The sequence below is a fragment of the Ictalurus furcatus genome, chromosome 24 (assembly GCF_023375685.1).
Source record: "Ictalurus furcatus strain D&B chromosome 24, Billie_1.0, whole genome shotgun sequence".
Taxonomy (NCBI): Eukaryota; Metazoa; Chordata; class Actinopteri; order Siluriformes; family Ictaluridae; genus Ictalurus; species Ictalurus furcatus.
Genome location: NC_071278.1, coordinates 2949296 through 2974437, shown reverse-complemented (window position 1 = coordinate 2974437; position 25142 = coordinate 2949296). Strand labels below are relative to the sequence as shown.

Here is a 25142-nt window from a genome sequence, read left to right as displayed (position 1 = left end):
TAATACAATAAAACACGTGGGGTGTGCTGTTATAGGAAAATAATCAACCACAGCGTAGTGTGATGAAGTGTTACCACACAGAACTTGATTATTTTCCAATAACGACACGTTCCTGATGTGTTCTATTCCTCTTATTCCACAGCAATTCATGATTAAACACTCATGATTTTTTATTTATTAAACAACGATGATGTGGTGATTATATATTTATATAGTTACATTTATATTTGTACATGTTGTGGAACATCCATGAAACAAGTAAGTTCCTGTTCTCACTCACGTTGTAGCAGCCGTAAACAGTCGTTCCTACTGTTCCTTTTTTTTCGTTCTTGATCGCAACGTAATTTTCTCGTAATATTGTAAAATTTGTGCTAGCTCCCTTTCCAAGATAACAGCTCTGAGTCTTCTCTTATAATGCCTGAGGAGGTTGGAGAAGACATGGCGAGGGGTCTGAGAGCGTTCCTCCATACAGAATCTCTCCAGATCCTTCACATTTGGAGGTCCACGCTGGTGGACTCTCCTCTTCAGTTCACCCCACAGGTTTTCTATGGGGTTCAGGTCAGGGGACTGGGATGGTCATGGCAGGACCTTGATTTTGTGGTCAGTAAACCGTTTTTGTGTTGATTATGATGTATGTTTTGGATCATTGTCTTGCTGGAAGATCCAACCACGGCCCATTTGAATCTTTCTGGCAGAGACAGTCTGGTTTTCATTTAATATCTGTTGATATTTGATAGAGTCCATGATGCCATGTATCCTAACAAAATGTCCAGGTCCTCTGGCAGAAAAACAGCCCCAAAACATTCCAAAACTTGTTCCAAAACAAGATCCACCGCCATATTTAACCGTGGGCATGAGGTACTTTTCCATATGGCTACCTCTCTGTGTGCGCCAAAACCACCTCTGGTGTTTATTACCAAAAAGCTCTACTTTGGTTTCATCTGAGCATAGAACCCGATCCCATTTGAAGTTCCAGTAGTGTCTGCACACTGAAGACGCTCGAGTTTGTTTTTGGATGAGAGTAGAGGCTTTTTTCTTCAAACCCTTCCAAACAACTTGTGGTGATGTAGGTGACTTCAGATTGTAGTTTTGGAGACTTTCCGACCCCGAGACACAACTAACTTCTGCAGTTCTCCAGCTGTGATCCTTGGAGATTTTTTTGTCCTCTCGAACCGTCCTCTTCACAGCACGTTGAGACGATATAGACACACGTCCAATTCCAGGTTGATTCATAACATTTCCAGTGGACTGGAACTTCTTCATTATTGCCCTGATGGTGGAAATGAGCATTTTCAATGCTTGTGCTATTTTCTTATAGACACGCCCCATTGTGTGAAGCTCAACAACCTTTTCCCGCACATCACAGCTATATTCCTCGCTCTTACCCATTGTTATGAATGACTAAGGGGATTTGGCCTATGTGTTACCTCATATTTATACCCCTGTGAAACAGGAAGTCATGGTTGAACAATTTCCTATTCCTAGTCACCCAGGTGTGCTAAAAAAATAAATAATAATCAATGGGAATATACTTCAAATATATTTTTCTCATATTAATTCAAACAATTGCGAACACAACTCAAGTTTATCCAAATAAATATATCTTTGTTAAATATAAGTGCACAACAATTATTGGCACCCCTATATTTACCAAAGATATATACATATATATATATTTATTTGGATAAACCTGAGTTGTGTTCGCAATTGTTTGAACTCCATGAGAGCAGAGTATTTTTTGTGATTTTTTTTTATGAGCCTTCTTTGCTCATATTTACCAAGGGAGCCAATATTAGTGGAGGGCACTTTAAGGTAAAAAAATACCAAGCAGAATTCTCCTGAAATACCAAAAGAAAGCCAGAGGCAGTTCATCTTATTAAATTATAATTTAATATCTGTTTCTTTGCCCTTGTACAAAGTCATACAACTGTAAATCCTCTCCAGAAGAAATGTCTTCTGCTGCGTTTATCCAGCAGGATCACCACATGTCTGTTTTTCCTCTCTGCCTCTCTATCAGATTAGCATGTTTAGACAAATGTTTAGACAGCTAATCAAGTTCGTTGTTTTTCATGGCGGTGCTTAGTGTGTACGTTCTGTAAACACAGCAAATCGTTCAATCGTTTATCTAAATCAGAAAGGATCAGATAGGAGGGATGAAATCGAAGACCAAACATATCGTCTACGTCAACTGATCTTTAGGTCCAAAAGGCGATTTACGCCTAAATTGATGTGGTTTATAAAAAAAAAAAAAAAAGTACTATTACAAATACAATTCAAGTACATTCATCATGAGTTTGATTAAAAGAAGTGCGATGCGATTGCTGCACTGTGGACATTTCTGGAAAATCTGAGGTAAATAATCACTCGTGGTAAATCCTAGTGGTTCAAGTTTTAACTAATCTAAAAATAACATTTGGTAAACTCTTTAAAAATATATATATATATTTATATATATATATTTAAAAAGTGTCTTTGATTTATAGCATACAGCAGCAGGTAAAGGCAAGTGATTTGAATCAAGACTTAACAAACAGGAACAGGAAAAATGTCATCTTTGGGAAAGAGGCAGACAAACATCTTTCTACTCCAAAAGTATTCACACCCCTGACCTCTTGGGAAGATCAGGTCTTTGTTTTCAGTTCAGGTTTTCAACCAATTAACCAGGTGGGGACTCGACGACGCCTCGTTGCAGCTCTTTTCTCTGTAGTTTACCACAGGAGAGAATGATGGGTGTGTGTGTGTGGTTTTTTTTTTTGACAGAGAGCCTCGCCGTGAGCCAACAGCCGTCAGCTGGAACGCTCTTCAGGCGTTACACACCCGTGTGCTTCCTCCTGCGATTCATTCGAAAGTAATCAGACTCGTTTTTGTGAAATGTTCGGTGCATCCGACACCACGTCCTGGCAGCACTGAGCGCGCTTTAAATGAGTCTCTCTTCTTTGGGCAGTTTGAGGGCGTTCGGTGCCTCGACGCTGCGTGCACCCGTCTGTTCCTCAGAGCTCGGCCTGTACGTTCCTTCCGTCTGCCTCTTCTTCCTCAGCATGAAGAACAGGAAGACCAGAACTCCTATCAATATGAGGACCAGTATTACCACGATCGGCACAACGATCTCCACGATCTTGGATTCCTGAAAAAAAAACAACACATTTCTCATTTTCTCCCGATTCGGTCATTTTCCAATTCCCACGCACAGACATTTTTATGCCTTACGACTCTGTATCGCGCATGTGTGTCATTTCACGGCGTTACGACACATTTTGTGACATTTCAAAACAACTCATACGCTGTATGTAAACAGCATCAATTTCCAAAGCAAATTCTCTTTTAGTGACTGTAATATTTCACTGATTTAAAAAAAATAAATTAATAAAAAATCTGAATTAAATATAAAACATCTGTTTGTGGAAAAGTGGTCGTTGTGAGTATACGTTGTGATTACATAATGAAAGGACTTAAGACTGCCAACTATGGACACAAAATGAATAACAATAATAATATTCCATATTATTAAGAGTAAGGGCTAGATGAAAATTCTCTAAATTCTCTTAATGAGTTATCTTAGTCTCTTAAACGGGAAGCAAAATGGAAGTTTAGACCACCAAACTCGGACAGATTCATAAAAATCCTGCCTTTTTTGAACATCGCGCCTTTTATGTTATAATAAACGTTCGTATTGCAGGGTTTGTGTTTGAACGTTATAACCGTGGGCACTCAGAACACGTTTTTCGTAACGTGATGTACCTGCGTGTGCGGGGTGGAATGAATGGGGCTGTAAATTAGAACGGTCACGATCATCGCTACCTGATCTGCATCGGGACGCAGATCGGGTAAACACAAGGGTGAAGTATAGCACGTGCTTCCTACGAGAGGCATGAACGGACGTCCTTAATTTGCTCATGCTCGTAGCGTATCAGAGGAAAGTGCTATCTGCCCTCTTCCACATACATGAGCTCACAGACGCCCGTGATTGGCTAGTGTTGCTGTGACAGGTCAGACAGATTACGCCCCTTGATTTCTCGTGACAATAGGGTAAAATCTTTCCTGTAGCGCCACTCTGGATCCCTGAACGTTTCAATCGGAGTGATTCGTCCCAAACAAAAACAAAAACAAAGCGAAGGTGTGCGCTCACCTGAGGTGGAGGACCTGGAACGTCAGTGGCGTTAGCCGGCATAGTGTCATTCTCTGTGAAAGAAAAAGACGTGATAAGACAAGGATACTAAGTGAACATGATGTCTGTTAACAGGTAAGGAATTAATCGCTTCACGTCATGATGTATTCCTAGTAATTTGCCAATGAGTACAATTTTTATTTAGTAAACAACAACACTTCACACTTCTTTTCCATTTCCATTTATATTTAATGTTGTGGAATGTCCATGAAACAAGTTAGGCCCTATCACTTATGTTATAGCGGCTATAAACCTCTCTTTTCTGTTTGTTAAAGTTGATAAGACTAAAAAAAAACAAAAAAACGCAGCTTGTCATACTACCATATCATCGTTCCACTTCCTCCCCCTGACTCATGCTGAACGTTGCTAATGCTAATCAGTAACATACGTACAGTTCAGCCAGTGAACCTGACCAGAACATTACTGCCTTCACGATGACATCACAAGACATTATCATAAAGAAACCTCGAAAGATGACTCGTATCTAAACCTGGAGCTGAAAGAGCGTGGCACAGCAATGTGCATAAGGATGTAAACGGAGAAACTCCATAACGGGACATTTCCGAGTGGGTCATGATATTTCACGTAGGAAAATATACGTTTGGATCAGGAACGGACCGGATCGTGGAAAGATCGAGCGACTAATCTAAATACTTCCTGGTCACACGGTGTCACAAAAATGGTTTTGTTTCAACATCAGCTTGTCTTTAAGCGCAAGTCAAGAACAAACAGACGTGTTCTTCTGCGTTTTGGCCTGCATGACGTCACTCAGAAGGGAAAAGTACAACTACAGCGCAATAGAGCAGCACATTTACTCTGTTCAAACACACTAAACACAAAGAGATAGATAGTGGATTTAGGTAGATACCTACTTATCTCTCTCTCTATCTATCTGTCTATCTGTCTGGGTGTTTTTTTCCCCCTATTTTTGGCTCAATTTGGTCACCTGGCAATTCCCACCCACCACCCAGCGCCTTTAATATGACAGCTACCAACTGGGGAGGGTGAAGGCACAAAGCAAGCGTAACCCACTCTGAGGAAAGTGCTACCCCCCTTCTGCATACATGAGCTCACAAACACCAATGCCTAGAGTTGCTGTGATTGACAGGAGAGAGAGTGAGAGAGAGAGAGAGAGAGAAAGAGAAAGAGAAAGAGTAATGCCATCCCTCCCACCCAGAAAGCACGGGGAATTTCGCTCTCTAGATTCCCGGCCACGGATGGCGGCGTGATCGTCGGGCTCCGACCCCGTGATGTCCTGATGAGATTCTCTGGAACCCGTCTGTTTCTTGAGCGAAAACAACATTATTATGAGAATCCTTTTCGTTCACGCAAATAAGTGTGTAAGTGCGTGGTGTCTCTAATTGTCCGAATCGTTACCTGCAAATATTGCTCACCCGTTCTTTTCAAGGGCGCCAATACTTCTCCCCCCCCCTCCTCCATATTTACACGTTAGCTCCCAAATATAGGTCAAACTGCTTTCAACGTACAATCCCTTCCCATGAGTTACTTAGTCCTGTGTTATCTCTGTGCACTTTCGTCCGTGAAGGGGTTATTATTTACTCGAGTGAATGATTAATGTGAACCTCTCTCTCTCTCTCTCTCTCTCTCTCTCTCTCTCTGTATTTATCATGTGGGTATTTTATTTTCAGCTACATTATGACAGTATTGACTGTGCGTTTGGGTGTGAGTCATGCTTCCTGTGTTTCTGTGGGAGATTATGGTGGTACTCATGAACACTGCATTCTTTGTGCCTTGTCATCGCTGGGCCGATGACCTTGAAGCGTCACAGGAGGACGATCGCACACATCAAAGCAGGTTTTCATCAGCTTCACCGGCCGCGGGGGTTTGTTTGTTTCGCTCTTTAAGACCGCACGTACGGCACATTCTTACCTCCTAAATACCTACAGCCTTTCTGAAATAAGTTGACGTGCTTACACTTGCCTTGGACAAAAACGAGCCTCACAACCCCGGTGAAAGGTGCGTCACGTGTTGAGGTCATAAGCTAACTCTTCTCAGATCATTTTATTCACGTTATTTATAAATAACGCCTTCCCAGATTTAAATAAAATAAAAAAGGACATACTCAAAGTGCCCTTGATAGTACCACCTCAGTGAAGGAAAAGTACCTTTACTTCTTTACTTTAAGGAGATTAGTAACTCATTCAGCCTCTGCTGTAGAGATGAACTGAAATGACTCACCGGCAAGCCGGAGTAGGTGGCTGCCTGCCGTGAAGCCCGTCTGCAGCATGGTGCGCTCCAGAATGCCTGGACCCTCCGACAAACCGTCACTCCGACACCCCCCGCCCCGAGCCTCTGGACGCTCAGTACGGCACTGAGGAGAAAACCATGCTGGGGCTGAATATCACCACAGCGGCGTCTGTAATCTCCTCGTAACTGTAGGAGTGAAGCACACGCCTCGGTTAAAAATGCACGTCTGTCTTGTTTACGTGATGTGTCATGACCATTCAGCTCATTCGAATCTCTCACACCTCATGATATCTGCTGCAGTACAAGTACAACAGGGTTTTGTTTTGTTTTTATAAGACAGGAAAGAAAGAAAAAACTTCCTATGAGGTAATAACTTCCGATTTTCAGAGTTCAACCGACCTTGAGCGTACAAACGTTTCCGTTAGGAAGAAAATAACAAACATTTTTGTCATTTTTGGATATATTGATACCAGGAGATTTAGTGTTAGATTTTATAACAGTATCACAAGCAATATAAATAGACAAATAGTGTCTAATAATAATAAGAAGAAGAAGAAGAAGAAGAAGAAGAAGAAGATCTGTGTAAATCTGCGTACGCCAAAAATTCGTACTTCTTGTTTTCGCTTAATTTTTTTAAAACATTGTTTCTTGCGGGGTTTTTTACATTTATTTATTTATTTATTTTTATTTATAGCAGATGATTTTGTGGGTTGGACCTTATAAATATTTACACATATATTTCTACATATGTATTACAGATATATATTTACAGCTCATTATGACATAACAAAAATGAATAATAGTGTATATCATTAAAAAAAAAAAATGCTGTCTTAAAAAAATTGTCACTATGTATTATAATGAGCTCTGAATCTTCTTAAACAGTTCTGCTGTAGCTCACACACAGCCTTCTACAATCCGGTCCTGAAAACTTCTTACTTCTTTCTCTTTGTTCTGGTTTTTCATTATTATTATTATTATTTTCAGTTGTTTTTACCTTGCTTTGACCTTAGTTCTTCGAATTGTTTACCTTCTTGAATTCAGATACATTGTGAATACGTTCCTTTTCTCTTACTCAGAAACCTGGTTTGGGCCTGGGAGGTGTGGCTAATGGGAGTGCAAACTTTTGCACTCAACTATACACTCTCGGAAAACAAGAAGACTTTTTCACGAGACTGGTACCCTGAAAAGCGCTGTTTCTGTACCTTTAACAGATCCTTCAGCTGGATCCTTCACACATAAGGTGTCGGATTGATGGTACCAAGGACTGGATTATTACTGTACGTGTCGGGATTCTTCATGACACATCAGTTCTGACTCGTAAACTAACTTCTGGCTGATTTAATGGGTTACGTTTCACTCATTATCACATGCATCAAGCATGGTCATGTTCATTCAGCAATCGCAATTAACACACACGGCCAAAAATAAAGTCCCTTCTGAAAGTATTGGAACGGCGAGGCGGATTCGTTGGTTCGTACACCAAAGACATTTGGGTTTGAGGTCAAAAGATGGATATGAGACGAGAGTTTAGGACTTCAGCGCCTATTTCCCGGTATTTATATCTAGACGTGTTGAAGGAATAGAAGCTTTCGTATCAGATGACACAATCTGCAGGTGAGCAAAAGTATAGGAACGGATAAGTCTTGGAAAACAGACTCACCAAATCGTTGGTTTCTGTTTCTGTGATGCCTTTCCAGGCTTTTACCGCACCCTCTTTCAGTTGTTCGTTTCTCCCTCCTAAAACGTTACGGGTCAGTTTGACCCATTTCCACATTTGAGATGTCTGAAATACTGGGTATTAGTCTCTTTTTTCCTCTTTGAATTTTTTTGACTTTCTTAATTTAGGATCATGAACTTATATGTAAATATTTCTTCTTATGGATTCATCTCGGTTTACTCTTTCAAGCTGTTCTTTGCCGTTTTTGTGTGTACTTTAACCCATAACATAACGGATGTAAATTTGTTTTTTCCTCCAACATAACAGGAGGGTTGAAACAAAAGCTGAAATTCTAAACTCTCTTCTCTTATTCATCTTTTGATGTCAAACTCAAATGTCTTCCATCTACAGCCAAAAAACAAAAAAAACAAACGAATTGTCCTTTCCGTTCCAATAGTTTCGTACGGGACTGTATCAAATGTTTAGATGATAAGATAGAGAGAGAGAAAAAAAAGTCATGTTCTCTGATTCTTTTTTTTAAATGTCTGTACAAATGTATATACAACCATGTACAAATCAGCTCTGAACACCGCTTACATCTTTCTCTCGGTTGTTTGTTTATTTATTTATTTATTTTATTTTACTTTATTTAACTATAAAAACGATTCGAATGGTTGAACTTCTTGATTCCAGATAGGGCGTCCATGTTCCTTTCGGTTCTACCCAGAACCATGGGGGAGTACAAACTTTTGCTTTCAACTAGACATTCCTTGATTATCACAAGTAGCCTAACTAAAAAAAAAAAAAGGCTGAATAGTGTAAGCTAAGACAGATAATAGTGGAAACATTTTGTTTCTGAATGCGTATTAATGACGTGCCCTGATTCTTTTAAACTCATAAACAGCCTCCTACAAAAATCAGGCTACATTTTTGTTAAAACAACAAACAAACAAACAAACAAACAGTTTTCTGTTGTTTTTTAACTTTCATTTTTTGATTCTTACATTTGATTTTTATACCACCGTGAAATAGTTTTTCTTTTCTTTTTTTTTTTTTAATCCACACAGAAACAAGGGCGCGTAAACATTTGCACACAATTATACGCACCTGCTATTGTATATATTTATATAATACGCATTCGTTGGTTCTGAATGCGTATTAATGACGTGCCCTGATTCTTTTAAACTCATAAACAGCCTCCTACAAAAATCAGGCTTGTGGCTACAATTTTTTTTGTTAAAACAACAACAACAACAACAACAACAACAAACAAACAAACAAACAATTTTCTGTTGTTTTTAACTTTCATTTTTGGACTCTTACATTTGATTTTTATACCACCGTGAAATAGTTTGCTTGTTGTTTTTTTTTTCAATCCACACAGAAACAGGAGGGGTGTGTAAACTTTTGCACACAACTATGCGCACCTGCTACATGTTTACCTATACAAATCAGACATGAAGAGAATAATCCAAGGGTAAGATTAAGCTATTGTATGTATACACAGTATATCCCAGTGGTTGAAAGAGTCTCCTATACAGTGTGTACCTACTTGTGTCCCCTAGCTCCCTTCAGAGTGCACTTCGGTATTTAGGATGAATTCAGTCCATAAGACTGAATCCATAAGGTTCTGGATCCAGGTTTGATAAAGAGTATTATATCGAGTGTGTATGAGGTGTTTGTGGCTTTACCTTCCCCTCCTGATCACACTCGGGCCTTTCCGGTGATTCAGACGCGGAGCTCCATCCAGATCTGTCCAGAGCCGCAGGTCGCTTCCGCTTCACCTGCGCGCGCGCACGAAACTCGGCGCTTTAGTGCGTCAGACTTTGCGTATTTTTGGTGAAACCCTTATAATTATTAATCTTCTTCTTCTTCTTCTCTCGTCCGGAGCGGAGACGGAGGCAGTCCGTTACACACCGACGGCCATGTCCAGATCACTCGATCACTCATCGCGGGTTTATTACCGTCTCTGTTCTACCGTCTTCCTCCTAAATTCCCACTGCTGCTGATCACATGGTGCAGGCTCGGGTTACACTACTACCTGAGCCTCAACCTGCACACGCACACGCACACACACACACACACTCCGGCTTGTCTTACTATCCTTGTGAGGACCTTCCAGTTCATAACATGTTAATTATTGATGCTGTGCCTACACATAACAAGGAAACATTTTGGCTCGTTTGTTTGTTTGTTTGTTTGTTTGTTTGTTGCAACAAAAAAGCAGTTGTTTTAATGGTGTCCAGACAAATGTTCATTTGGTGCTCACCAAGATATACCAACACACACACACACACACACACACACACAAGCTTGTCTAACTCTTCCTAGGAGGACCTTCCACAAATATTTTGGCCTTTTTATTTGTTTGTTTGTTTGTTTATCTATGTATTTGTTTGTTTTGTTTAATTAGTTAGTTAGTTAGTTACACACACACACACACACACACACACACACACAACTCTTCCTAGGAGGACCTTCCACAAATGTTTTCGCCTTTTCATTTGTTTGTTTGTTTGTTTGTCTATGTATTTGTTTATTTTGTTTAATTAGTTAGTTAGTTACACACACACACACACACACACACACACACACACACACACTTGTCTAACTCTTCCTAGGAGGACCTTCCACAAATATTTTGGCCTTTTTTTATTTGTTTGTTTGTTTGTTGTTTGTTTGTTTGTTTATCTATGTATTTGTTTGTTTTGTTTAATTAGTTAGTTAGTTACACACACACACACACACACACTTGTCTAACTCTTCCTAGGAAGACCTTCCACAAATGTTTTGGCCTTTTTATTTGTTTGTTTGTTTGTTTAATTAGTTTGTTAGTTAGTTACACACACACACACACACACACACACACACACACACACACCTTCCAAATGTTCCCACAAGCTCAGAAGTGTCAGATATTCCTATCTTTGTAGGGACATTTGGTCCTCATGCCTACACACACACACACACACACACACACACACACACACACACACACACACAATCTTCCAAATTTCCCACAAGCTCAAAATTGTCAGATATTCCCAACCTTGTGGGGACGTTTGGTCCTCACTTAGATAGCCTATAAAAACATGCCCCCCCCCCCCCACACACACACACACGCATTTGTTTGTCTTACTATCCTTGTGGGGACCTTCTACTGACATAATTATTAATGCAGTCTCATTACACACCTAAAAAAAAAAAAGCCCAACCTTAATCTTAGTATAACAAAAAGGAATTAAAAAATAAAAATAAATAAATAAATAAATAAATAAATAAAACTCTTTTGTTAAAAAAACAAACAAAAAAAACCAGTATTCCTCGTGGGGTCCAACCAAAAGTCCCCACAACATTAAAACTTCTGGATATTCCTATCCTTGTGGGGACATTTTTTTCCTTACCAAGACATAAAAACACCCCCCTCCCTACACACACACACACACACACACACACACACACAATGACCTCTGTGCTCAGGACTGGAAAATGCACCTGCCCACTAAAGCCACACGCTCACCTCCTCCACCTCCATCCCATCTTTTCTTCGGCTCATAACGAACAATAGATTTTATTCATCTGATGTCTATCATCTCGATGTTTATTTGAAAAACACACAATCACGCTCCAGGGCTTAAACGGACGAACAGCGTTTATTTCTGACTCGGGTCTGGGCGCTGAACCCTTTCGCCGTGATCGCTCGGTTGATCAGTTAATCTCCAAACTCCAAGAGCTGAAAGAAATTCTTGCCATTCCACAATATTGTTAATCCCCTTTCTCTCATGTGAGAATGATTAACCAATCAGTGACCGCTAGTCTAAGATGAGAAGTGATATATATACGATCCAGAGTTACAGTACTTGAGTAAATTTATGGTTCACTGTAACAGTAGGCTACTTTTTAATTAAGTCATAGTTCCTGTCCTTTTACTTTTACTTGGCTACATGTACAGTGTTGTGTAACAGTCTTAGGCACGTGCAAAGAAATGCTGTAAAGCAAAGATGCCTTCGAATAGAATGAAATTAAACGTTTCTACATTAAAAAAAAAACACTATAACGAGCAGCAAAATCGTAAATCGTTATGAACTAAACAAAGTAAAAATTCGGTCTGACAACTTTTTGCTTAAAAAAAATAATGAGTAGTCTGAGGTACAGTTTGTGCAGTTTTATACGGAAATTATCTGGTAGGTTTTACTGAGAATCTTGGAGTAAATGATACAGTTCTTCTGGAGACTTTGACTGTCGCACTTACTTCTTTTGGCAGCAAAACCCAGCAGTGTTTTTGTCTGAAAAGTAACGAGGTTTGTTATGTAATATGTTGCTTTCCTCACTGACATACAAGCATTTTTCTATAACGTTTCATTCTTTTGTCGGAAAAGTAATGGTTGGAAATCTAAAATGTTTTTGTACTGACTCAATAATGCAAAAGTCATCAAATAAACATCTAAGACAAAATAGGGTGCTTAAGACTTTTGCACAGTACTGTATTTTTTCACCATTACAGAGTAAAAAAAAAAAAAGTAAATAATAATAATAATAATAATAATAATAATAATAATAATAATACATCCCTTTTCTGTACCACTTATCCTACACAGGGTCGCAGCGAGCCTGGAGCTTATCCCAGGGAACTCGGGGCACAAGGTGCGAGGACACCCTGGACGGGGTGCCAACACATCACAGGGCAAAATCACACACACGTTCACACACTACGGACAATTTAGAGATGTCAATCATCCTACAATTCAACTGGGGGAGGAAACCGGAGTACCCCGAGGAAACCCCCAAAGCACGAGGAGAACATGCAAGCTCCACGTACACAGGGGAGGTGGAATTCAAACCCCCAATCCTGGATGTGTGAGGCAAAAGCCACTAAAAGTCACCGTGCACCCTAATAATAATAATAATAATAATAATAATAATAACAATAATGCATTTAAGCCTGGTAAACTGTTAACCAATTCAAAGACAGTATGTGCAAATTGTAAATAGAAAAATGAATTGAAATGAATAAATACATAAAATAAAGCCTAAATAAAGCCTCAAGTCTACAATTCAGACGCTACACGCTTAGCAGACAGATGATGATCGCTCACCCGGCGTACCAGCTATCTTCCTTTTAAATGCTTCGAAGGAAATAGAACGAAAACGTTCTGCAGATTACGCGAAACAGAACCTTTGGAGAAATCGACATTTCACAGCTCAACATTTAACCGGCAGATACACGTACAGCTTAGCCATTAGCTAGCTGAGTGAGTTAGACTAGCTAGCCAGGTCTTTATAACAGTATGATCAGTATGAAAGCTTTGTATTAAACTCAAGCTGTTCGGTCACTTCGATGTTCTGTAGCGATTGCCTGTTGGGTTATATATAAGAAAGTGCTGCTATAGCATGTGTGTGACACTAAAGAGAGTAGAGGATAATGTGTACGGGACTTCTTTGCTAGATAGCCAGAAACATGTATGAATTATCATGAGCTAGCGTAGGAACCTAGCAAGCTATTGGGCTAAGTTAGCTAGCCAGCTAACGTTTTCTTTATTTCTTTATATACTGTTGATAATGGAGGTAGAACATTTTCAGATTTACTGTAAGCTTTACTTTACTCTTACTTGAGTCATTTTCTTGATGACTACTTTTTTTTTCTTTTCTTTTACTCAAAGTGAATTATTACTACAGTAGGAGCACTTTTACTCAAATCAGTGTGCTTTGAACTCTGGTACTGAGGCAGTAAAATGTTCATTTTACTGTAAAACTAAGCACTAAAGGCATTTCCCCGAAGATGCAAAAAGAACCTCATCGGGTTGTTCTCGTTTCCGTTTTCATTTCTTGCATTATTTTGTCATTCTGTGTTTTAAGTTATAAAGCAAGAGCTTAAATTATTGTAGCAAAAAAAAAAAAAAGACAAAAGTGACAGTGGAAGCATGGCAACCCTGAAAATCCAGCGTCTGACCAGATACCAGCTGCTGCTACTAGCTGGTACATTATCTTACAGCTTCCTTATTACTTGAATAAACCGATCAATAAACATTGAAAAAATAAATAGGAGAAAGGAGAGTGCATATCTTTATTGTCGTTCAGCCCACATACAAGTGCACAGAAGGATAAACATAACGTTCTCCTTCGTACCATGCTGGCGCAAAATGTTATAGACAAGTAACAACAGTAAGGGACAAGATACAAAATAATCAAGTAACAACATCGCAAATTGGGAAAAGTTACAATGCGAAAAAGTCAACCGACAATCCATCCATCCATCCATCCATTTTTCTGTACCGCTTGAATAACATTTAAATAACGTGCTTAATTTTTATTTCTTAATTGTTTTTTGTTAAATAAATCTATATCGAGGGAGTCTGTGATTTTATTTATTTATTTATTTATTCATTTAAAAATTATAGTCAAAGAGAGTAGAGCACTATAGAGCGCTGCAGGGATGACGTATTTTTTGTGGACCAACCCGGAAGTCAGCATCACCCTGGTTCCCTCGACAGAAATCTAATAGGATTATTCCATTGGCTTTTGGAAAGGATTATTGCAGAAAATAAGCTCTGTGACCAACAAAAGTTTGGGATTCTTACATGTTTTGTTCATCAAGATAATCAGAAAGGAACACAACTTTTATGGATTTTGAAGCCTAAATACAATCGGCACAAGTGAAAAGCTAATGTTAGGCTATGAACGAACTACACCACGGTCACATGACGTCAACGTCACCACGACTACGCTTCCGACAACTCTTTCGATCTTTATATTAAAAAACACTACGACTGGAAAATACTAGAAATTGCTATAATATAATTGAATATACTATAATAATTGATAGTTTGAGTTGGAGTAGTTTGCAAGAGCGTGAGTATAAACACAACGAGGCTCGTAGTAGATGAGTTTTTCTGATCTCCTCTTTTTCAACACATGTAAAAGCTTTAAAAGAAAATCACGAGTGGAGTATTACTGATGTATTTAATGTTGTAGAATAAAACATGAAAATATCTCGAGCTTGTGTAAACCACCGACCTTATTTCAGGCATTTAAACAAAAACGCATTCTAAAAACCCATTGGCTTGGGGGCGATGGAACCGAAAGTGCTAAAATGCTAACCCGTTTCCGGGTTTTAGAACTCTATTGAGCTCATATGGTTCTCAAAGTGGGGTCTGTGATATATATCCTGGGATGAACTGCTTCTTTTTTTTTCGATGGTGGTGGTGATTACAATCGATGTAGTATGAAGGATGTTATGGATGTTATTACGTTATCTTAGATGTAAGCCTAGTCACTTGAAATGAAACTGGATCATCTAAAAATAAAAAATAAAAAATAAAAAAAACATACAAACAATGTGTTTTAATCTGTCTGTATTGTAATAAACTCGGGAAATGCTGTTAATATGATACACGGTGTTTCAAGTCTGCATGAGTGGGACTTTCAGGAATAAAAAGCTCTAATAGGGCTAATAATCCATTAATAAATAGTAGTACAGATGTGCTTTTTTTGTTCTTAAAATGAAAAAAGGGTGTCTTGTGAAATTCTTTTACTCTGGAAGGGGTTCCTGCTTGCTAACCCTGCCCTAGAGGGTATAAATTACCCATAATGCACTTGTAGGGAATAGGGAGTAGGGCACCATTTCGAACAGAGCAGCGTTGTCGAATTTGCACACCCTAGAAAATGGCCGACTCCTCGCTTGCTTTGCTATTTAACAACAACGAGTCGATTTGAGACATACCCCGAGTCGTAGGACGGAAGGAAACGACAGAGACCGGAAGCTGGAAGTAAACTTTTGAGCGCTGTGACTAGCATCCAATCATCTACCAGGGTTTCCGTGACGTATCGCTTATCTAGCCAATCAGCGTTCAGCGTCTGTTCCGCTCTTTGACGTTTTATGGAAATAGTCTGAACACACTGGCGGGAGAGAGAAGAAAGAGAGAAAGAAGTATAGGGTTTTATGTTAGTTTATGATTAGTAGCGCGGTGTATGAAATGTTTTTCCACTATATTTTTTAATTCACATAAGAAACGCAAGGGTCAATAGGACGTTCGGCTTTTAATTTCATTTATTTTTTGGATAAAAGTCTCCCGCGGAAAATAAACTGGGTTTTTTTTTTTCCAGAAACATAAAAGCTAGCTAGGAAAGCTAAACATTTTATCATTAAGCCCATTGTCTATTTAGAAAAGTCTAAAAATAATAATAATAATAAAAAAAACAACAACAGCACATCAACAATAATCTAGAATCTGTCCTTGTTTATTTGCGTTCTGGGATTTTTTTTTAACGACAGTTTACGACATTTGTCTTTGCTCGTTGACTTGCTAACTACTCAAAGGCTAATGGCGAAGGTTCAGGTGCTAAACGTTGCTGTTTTGGACAACCCGAGTCCTTTCGGGAATCCTTTTCAGTTCGAGATCACGTTCGAGTGCATGGAAGATCTTCCTGAAGGTGAGAATTTTTTTTCCTGTTTGTAATAAATGTATATAAATAAATAAAAAAGTTGCAGACTCGTTGAATTAGACTAGCAGCTTTGCATCATGACGTCATTATGGCGGGACGGGGCGCGAGCGGCGCTCTATCGAATAAACGTGGGCTTTTTATTGTCTGAAATCGGACATGTTGTGCACCGTGTATAGCGTGAAGTCCGATGTTTTACACTTTAATGCATTTGCACGTGATTAAAGGGGTCGGGGTGTTTTTTTTGTATATGCACAAACGTGCGTTAATATTTGCGTTTTGCAAATTACATAATATTCTATATTCTATTCTATATTCTGAAAATAAGTTGCTCAGTTTCCATGAAATGGTTCATGTTTAATGTAGTGTTGTGTTGCAGAAATATGCATTTTTATGGATTTGTTCTATTCTTTAACTGCAAGGAAATCCGGTAATGAAGCAATAAAATATACTCTTTAAAAAAAAAAAAAAAGTTTTACCGGAAGTGGTAAAGAAGTTGCACTTCCTGTGTGCCCGACTCTAAAATGGTCACTATTCCTAACTTCTTAGAAACCGTAAAAGTCATTGAGATGCCCTGTGTCCTTTTAAAGAGCATTTATTGCGTGCTAAGCCTAAGCAGTGCATTGTGGGAATTCCTGAACTCTTCATTGTGTTTTTGTAAATTATTACAAAATGGCAGAACATTCCCAGTATAAATTTTGTTTCAAGCATTCTTTCAAGCAAGATCGGCAGGTGTTGCACAGCTAAAGAATCCCAACGGATATCAGGGGGGAAAAAAACATCCACATCGATACCAAAACTCCAAATACGGCTTTTTCTTCTGCCTTCGACTCCCATCAGAAATATCGTAATTACAGAGTAAGCGTTCTCAAACATCACTGCAATGTTGTGATTATGTATCATACAAGCCTTGGTCCAGAAATGGCGAGTTCGATTCGCAGTCTGAGAGAACGACGTTCGCTGTGCTCTCTGGGTGGGAGGAGCTTACAGTCTCTCCTCCGAACATAAACACAACATAAACAAAAGAAGTTTTCTCACGTTGCTTTATTTTTTTTCCCCTGGACCAAAACTATTTGAACACGCACCACGTCGTTATGACTACCTACGAACTCGGACGCACAAGCTTCCCAGGAGCACTTCGAGGCGAGGCGGATTATTTGCTCCAAATGCCTTTGGGGGATAAACTACACGTAAAGTGGTTAAGCACTTCTAAGGGCAGATGACAAAACTGTCGTTTTAAAGTTTTTATTTATTTGTTCATAGTTTGAACGAAACGGTTGCAGCTTTTCTCTTTTGGTTTTCGGAGGGAACGTGACCCGGTTAAGCGGAGCCTTGCTCAAGGACACGACGCGGATCGTGTCCGGACTGGAGCTCGACGTTTTAGATCAAGAGTCCAGAACCTAAACTGCTGCTTCACCGTCAGGTTATTGAGAGAACAGGACTTGAGGACACGTTCCGTATTTGATTTTCTTTTTCCAGATCTCGAATGGAAGATCATATATGTGGGCTCGGCTGAGAGCGAGGAGTACGACCAGACCCTGGACTCGGTCCTGGTTGGGCCGGTGCCTGCGGGGAGACACATGTTTGTGTTCCAGGTCAGTTAGCCCTGATTTATTCGTGATGATGATCTATGTTTAATACATTAAGGAAAAAGTCCAGTTTAATAAGTAAACATCAGTAATGTGTGTGTGTGTGTGTGAGACAGGCGGATGCTCCGAACACGGGCCTGATCCCAGAGAGCGATGCTGTGGGCGTCACCGTGGTCCTGATCACCTGCACGTACAGAGGACAGGAGTTTATTCGCATCGGCTATTACGTCAACAACGAGTACACCGACGCCGAGCTCCGGGAAAACCCGCCTCTCAAACCCAACTACTCGCAGGTGAGGAAACTAAAGCGAGACCATCGACTCCATCATGTAGATAGAAAAGTTTGCACGCCCTCAGGACAGTTTAATTTCGATCCCGAGCTCTGGTTAGTCTCTGTGCGGCGTTTCCCAAGCTCTCGCCGTGTCCGTGTTGGGGTTTCTTCCCACCTCCCAAAAACATACCATGTGGATCGGTGTCTCTAAATTGCCGCTAGGTGTGAATGATGGACAGTATTCCCACCTCACTCCCAGTGTTCCCAGTATCCACCGTGGCCCTGACCAGGATAAACCGTTAAGCTGCTATTACGATTCAGAACTTCCGAGATCCAAATGGGAGTTTTTTATTTATTTTTTTTACGGATTTGAGCGATCCTTAAATAAACGAAGGTAAACCAAACGCAGAAGTAAACATAACCAGTAATAAAATGGCAGCCAGGCTCCCAATAGACGCCCATCGAATGACTTAAAAGGCTGCACCACGAGCAGCGTTGCTCACACGCTCGCCTGCGTATCTTGCGTACATCTAGGGGATTAAAAGCGACGTCCGCTAGATCAGAAACAAAACATCCCTGACCACCAGGTTTCCAAGTCCAACGTGTAGCGATTTCGTGCACGGCGATCGTTAAACACACTCGCGTGCTCCGTCTCTCTGTAAAACTTTCTCGTAATATCATAACATCAACTTTTTTCCCTCGCCATACAGTGGAGGAAATGTGTATTGGACGCATCAACTTTTTTTCTCAGTGAATATATTTCCAATGAGGCAATTCACATGAAATTTTCACCAGACTTCGGTATTAACTCAAGAAATCCGGAAATATAAAGAATTCACAATGTTAAAGTCCATAAATAAGGTTACGTGTAGTAAAGTGGGATGACACGGGGGAGGGATAAGTATTGAACACGCTAAGAAAAAGCAGTTCTCCAAGGCAAGGAACCAGCTGAAATCCGTAAGTAATTACACCCCCTATCTGTGCAAATTAATATCGGCTGGGTTAGTAAACTGACGGTCTATAAAAAGGCTTTCGTTACCTTGGTATCACACAAGAAACATCTCATGATGGGTAACAGAGGAAGTCTTCTTGAATAAGTCCAGTACTTATTTGCCTCACTGTATTACGAGTCTCTTTCTCCGGTTAGTGCGAGTACGGGATCACTGTCTAGAACAGTACACGAGTATGACGCGGCGGCCATCTCGCGTCGACGTACACGTACTTAAAAGCGCGTATGATCCAGCCTTAGAAGTAAAATGTCGAGTCTCGTCTTCGATTGTGTTAAATAGTATTTAAATTCTCATAGCGAAATACATTTCAACTCGATATACATACATGTACATCTCTGCTCGATGAAAGCTGATCACTGGGACGTTTATTTTACACACTACCTTGTTTTATTATTATTATTTAGAGTTTGAGATTATTTATTTATTTATTTATTTATTTATTTATTATTTTAGGGGGTGTTTTTATTAATTAATTAATTAATTAATTAATTATTCCCCTCAGCTCCAGAGAAACATTTTGGCGTCGAACCCACGTGTAACCCGATTCCACATCAACTGGGAGGGATGTTCTGAGAAGATGGAGGACTCCGAGAACGTGGACCCGACTCCGAACGTGATGCAGCCTCCGTCGTGCCCCCCGGGGAAAGCGCCTCCGCTCGGACTGATGCCCGATAACTCCATGGATTGCTTGTAGAGCCTCCAATCCTTCTGTTTAAGGAATCATCACCTTTAAGACCTCATACACCTCAGATCCACCGGAACACAGACGCTGACTTGCAGAACGGCACGGACAACAAAACGACACACTCTTTGATTGATTGTTTTTCGGATTTGTGTTTCAGTATTTTCAGCAGGTCGATCGTCAGTGATGTCAGACACGGAGCGTTAAAGGTGTTATACAAGCAGGATTTTTCTTGATTAACTACGTGTAAGTGTGCAGGTGAAATTGTACTATACTGTATATATGTTTACTTCTGTTTGTATTCTGGCCCTCCAAATAAATAAATAAATATCTTTTGTTACGTCATGGTTGCACTGAGCGTGTTTTTCTTTCATTCTTGTTTTTTTTTTTTTTTTTTCCTCTTTTCCACGCAGCTGTTTTCCCCTTTTTCATTCATAAAAAAAGCCACAGCGTTTGGGTCACACACACACACACACACACACACACACACACACGCCTGTCTTGCCGTTTTTTGGGTCCTGTTGCTAGGCAACGAGGCGTGTTGCTGCATCTATGATGAGAAATCCTCAAAGCGTTGCAGATTTGATTCTGCTTTCATCCGATTCTTCTTTTGTTTTTGTTTGTTTTTTTGTTTATTTTTCCATTAATAATCCTCAGGGTTTTTTTTTTTTTAGGACAAAACAACACACTTATTTTATTCATTTACTCTTCTAAATAAAATGATTCATGTATGCACACTTTTTTTTTTTTTCATAAAATGTCACTTTTATCCACAAATCTAGGGGTAGGAAAAACCCTCAAGATGAATGATTTCTGTATAATGTTGATCTTTTTAATGATGTACAAATGACTTTGTCTTATTTTGTGAAAATGTAGCAAGATCACAGGAATCGCTCACCATGAATAAGTTTAGACGTGGATTACACCAATATACACCGATTCAAAAATGTTGTACTTGAAAATTAAATATATTGTCTATTTATCTGCAGTATCAATCTGTCTGTCCGTCTATTTATCTACAGTATCGATCTGTCTGTCTGCCCGTCTATTTATCTGCAGTATCAATCTGTCTGTCCGTCTATTTATCTACAGTATCAATCTGTCTGTCTGTCCGTCTATTTATCTACAGTATCAATCTGTCTGTCTGTCCGTCTATTTATCTACAGTATCAATCTGTCTGTCCGTCTATTTATCTACAGTATCGATCTGTCTGTCTGCCCGTCTATTTATCTGCAGTATCAATCTGTCTGTCCGTCTATTTATCTACAGTATCAATCTGTCTGTCTGTCTGTCTATTTATCTACAGTATCAATCTGTCTGTCTGTCCGTCTATTTATCTACAGTATCAATCTGTCTGTCCGTCTATTTATCTACAGTATCAATCTGTCTGTCTGTCCGTCTATTTATCTACAGTATCAATCTGTCTGTCCGTCTATTTATCTACAGTATCGATCTGTCTGTCCGTCTATTTATCTACAGTATCGATCTGTCTGTCCGTCTATTTATCTACAGTATCAATCTGTCTGTCTGTCCGTCTATTTATCTACAGTATCAATCTGTCTGTCCGTCTATTTATCTACAGTATCGATCTGTCTGTCTGTCCGTCTATTTATCTACAGTATCGATCTGTCTGTCTGTCCGTCTATTTATCTACAGTATCGATCTGTCTGTCTGTCCGTCTATTTATCTACAGTATCGATCTGTCTGTCTGTCCGTCTATTTATCTACAGTATCGATCTGTCTGTCTGCCCGTCTATTTATCTACAGCATCGATCTGTCTGTCTGTCCGTCTATTTATCTACAGTATCAATCTGTCTGTCTGCCCGTCTATTTATCTACAGTATCAATCTTTCTGTCCGTCTATTTATCTACAGTATCAATCTTTCTGTCCGTCTATTTATCTACAGTATCAATCTGTCTGTCTGTCCGTCTATTTATCTACAGTATCGATCTGTCTGTCCGTCTATTTATCTACAGTATCGATCTGTCTGTCTGTCCGTCTATTTATCTACAGTATCGATCTGTCTGTCTGCCCGTCTATTTATCTACAGCATCGATCTGTCTGTCTGTCCGTCTATTTATCTACAGCATCAATCTGTCTGTCCGTCTATTCATCTACAGTATCAATCTGTCTGTCTGTCCGTCTATTTATCTACAGTATCGATCTGTCTGTCTGTCCGTCTATTTATCTACAGCATCAATCTGTCTGTCCGTCTATTCATCTACAGTATCAATCTGTCTGTCTGTCCGTCTATTTATCTACAGCATCGATCTGTCTGTCCGTCTATTCATCTACAGTATCAATCTGTCTGTCTGTCCGTCTATTTATCTACAGCATCGATCTGTCTGTCCGTCTATTCATCTACAGTATCAATCTGTCTGTCTGTCCGTGTATTTATCTACAGTATCGATCTGTCTGTCTGTCCGTCTATTCATCTACAGTATCAATCTGTCTGTCCATCTATTTATCTACAGTATCAATCTGTCTGTCCGTCTATTTATCTACAGCATCGATCTGTCTGTCCGTCTATTCATCTACAGTATCAATCTGTCTGTCTGTCCGTGTATTTATCTACAGTATCGATCTGTCTGTCTGTCCGTCTATTCATCTACAGTATCAATCTGTCTGTCCATCTATTTATCTACAGTATCAATCTGTCTGTCCGTCTATTCATCTACAGTATCAATCTGTCTGTCTGTCCGTCTATTCATCTACAGTATCTGTCTGTCTGTCCGTGTATTTATCTACAGTATCGATCGGTCTGTCTGTCCGTCTATTTATCTACAGCATCAATCTGTCTGTCCGTCTATTCATCTACAGTATCGATCTATCTGTCTGTCAATCTACTTATCTACAGTATCAATCTGTCTGTCCGTCTATTTATCTACAGTATCAATCTGTCTGTCCGTCTACTTATCTACAGTATCAATCTGTCTGTCCATCTATTTATCTACAGTATCAATCTGTCCATCTATTTATCTACAGTATCAATCTGTCCATCTATTTATCTACAGTATCAATCTGTCTGTCCGTCTACTTATCTACAGTATCAATCTGTCTGTCCATCTATTTATCTATAGTATCAATCTGTCTGTCCGTCTATTTATCTACAGTATCAATCTGTCCATCTATTTATCTACAGTATCAATCTGTCTGTCTGTCTATTTATCTACAGTATCAATCTGTCCATCTATTTATCTACAGTATCAATCTGTCTGTCTGTCTATTTATCTACAGTATCAATCTGTCTGTCTATTTATCTACAGTATCAATCTGTCTGTCCGTCTATTTATCTACAGTATCAATCTGTCCGTCTATTTATCTACAGTATCAATCTGTCCGTCTATTTATCTACAGTATCAATCTGTCTGTCTATTTATCTACAGTATCAATCTGTCTGTCTATTTATCTACAGTATCAATCTGTCTGTCCGTCTATTTATCTACAGTATCAATCTGTCTGTCTATTTATGTACAGTATCAATCTGTCTGTCCATCTATTTATCTACAGCATCAATCTGTCTGTCTGTCTATTTATCTACAGTATCAATCTGTCTGTCCGTCTATTTATGTACAGTACCAATCTGTGTGTCCGTCTATTTATCTACAGTATCAATCTGTCTGTCCGTCCATTTATCGACAGTATCGGTCTGTCTGTCCGTCTGTTTATCGACAGTATCGGTCTGTCTGTCTGTCTGTCCGTTTATCGACAGTATCAGTCTGTCCATCTATTTATCTACAGTATCTGTCACTGTCTGTCTGTCCATGTATTTATCTACAGTATCAATCTATGGATCCGGAAATGTTTTCCTGGTCATTTTCAGGATTATTACATACTCTGTGTACGTTATTGAGGGAAAATCAGAAGCGGCCTTAAATCGTCTACTTTAATACGGATGTCAGGCTTCATTCCACCTTATCTTACCTTATTAAGGTAATGCCGCCAGGTAAAGTCCGTTGCACAACACCTCTTCCTTTTCCCTGTCTCGCAGTCCAAGACAACATCACATTTTATTCGTCCCTCAGAACAAAACAAGGTGTGTTATCAGGGGCGTGGCAGATTCCATTCTTTAAATAAACCTCACCACTTCACATCGTGCCTGTCGGAGAGGTTCGTTACTCCTAATGACTGACTGAGTTTAGGGTTATATTCTAACCGACAGCTCTGCTTCCTCTCCGTCTATCTCTGTCTGATACATCAGTGTGCCTCTGTACGACTGATCTGATCTCTGTTATACGTATCTTCTCGTATAAGATGTTTGTACGGGATGATCATTTGTGTATTTGTTACTCACTCACTGTTTGATAAAGATGCTACATGAATTAAGCTTCTAATTATTTTTCTTCTTCTTCTTCTTTTTGAAACTATTATGTATCTATTGTTTGTTTTAATAACCTTTAAATATGTCATTTTTTTATTGTTGGAACTCCGAAAATCAACCTCGAGTTTAATGAAGGTTCTAGAGCAATTAAACTTATTACTACTAGTAAAAAAATCATTATTAATAAAATGATCTTTTTTTAATGTTGTTGTTTTTTTTACATTATTTATTATTGTTGAGTATTTTGAAAGGTGCTATATTATAAAGGAGACTTTATTTTTATTGTTATTGTTATGTAACTATCAATATTGTTATTGTTGTATGTAGTTGATTTTCATACACATTAAATATTTGTTAATTTGTTACTTGTTACATAGTTATGTATTATTATTATTATTATTATTATTATTGGTGGTGGTGCTCCTGTTACTACTACTACTGTGTTTACTATTATTATTATTATTGTTGTTGTTGGTGGTGGTGGTGGTGGTGCTGTTATTACTACTACTACTACTGCTGTATTATTATTATTATTATTATTGTTGGTGGTGGTGGTGGTGCTGCTGCTGCAAGTGGTGCTGTTATTACTACTACTGTGTTTATTATTAATATTACTATTATTATTATTATGTCGTTTAAATATTAGTAACTATAGAGGGACTGTGACGTCAGTACCCTACAGTAATGCCAATATGTGATCACACAAATCAGATATTGTGGAAATGCGACCCATAATAAAGGAGTGCCACCCCTGTGCCACCCCTATGCCACCCCTGTGCCACCCCGTGTCTAAGAA

At 39.2% G+C, this 25142-nt stretch overlaps 2 protein-coding genes across 3 annotated transcripts; one reads left to right on the top strand and one right to left on the bottom strand.

The window, feature by feature from the left end:
- Positions 1 to 1871: 1871 nt before the first annotated feature.
- crb3a (crumbs homolog 3a) lies at positions 1872 to 10136 on the bottom strand. Its single transcript, XM_053613326.1, has 4 exons — positions 9725 to 10136; positions 6365 to 6559; positions 4127 to 4179; positions 1872 to 3124 (listed from the first exon to the last, which is right to left on the bottom strand). The coding sequence occupies exons 2-4, from the start codon at positions 6411 to 6413 to the stop codon at positions 2918 to 2920; spliced, it is 309 nt and encodes a 102-aa protein (XP_053469301.1). The 5' UTR covers positions 6414 to 6559; positions 9725 to 10136; the 3' UTR covers positions 1872 to 2917.
- Positions 10137 to 15791: 5655 nt separating this feature from the next.
- asf1ba (anti-silencing function 1Ba histone chaperone) lies at positions 15792 to 20369 on the top strand. Of its 2 annotated transcripts, XM_053613391.1 has the most exons (5): positions 15920 to 15960; positions 16351 to 16463; positions 17952 to 18067; positions 18178 to 18354; positions 19845 to 20369. In XM_053613391.1, the coding sequence occupies exons 2-5, from the start codon at positions 16355 to 16357 to the stop codon at positions 20034 to 20036; spliced, it is 594 nt and encodes a 197-aa protein (XP_053469366.1). In that variant the 5' UTR covers positions 15920 to 15960; positions 16351 to 16354; the 3' UTR covers positions 20037 to 20369. The 2 variants fall into 2 exon arrangements, with proteins under 2 accessions (XP_053469365.1, XP_053469366.1); XM_053613390.1 differs by having other exon boundaries at positions 15792 to 16463.
- Positions 20370 to 25142: the final 4773 nt, after the last annotated feature.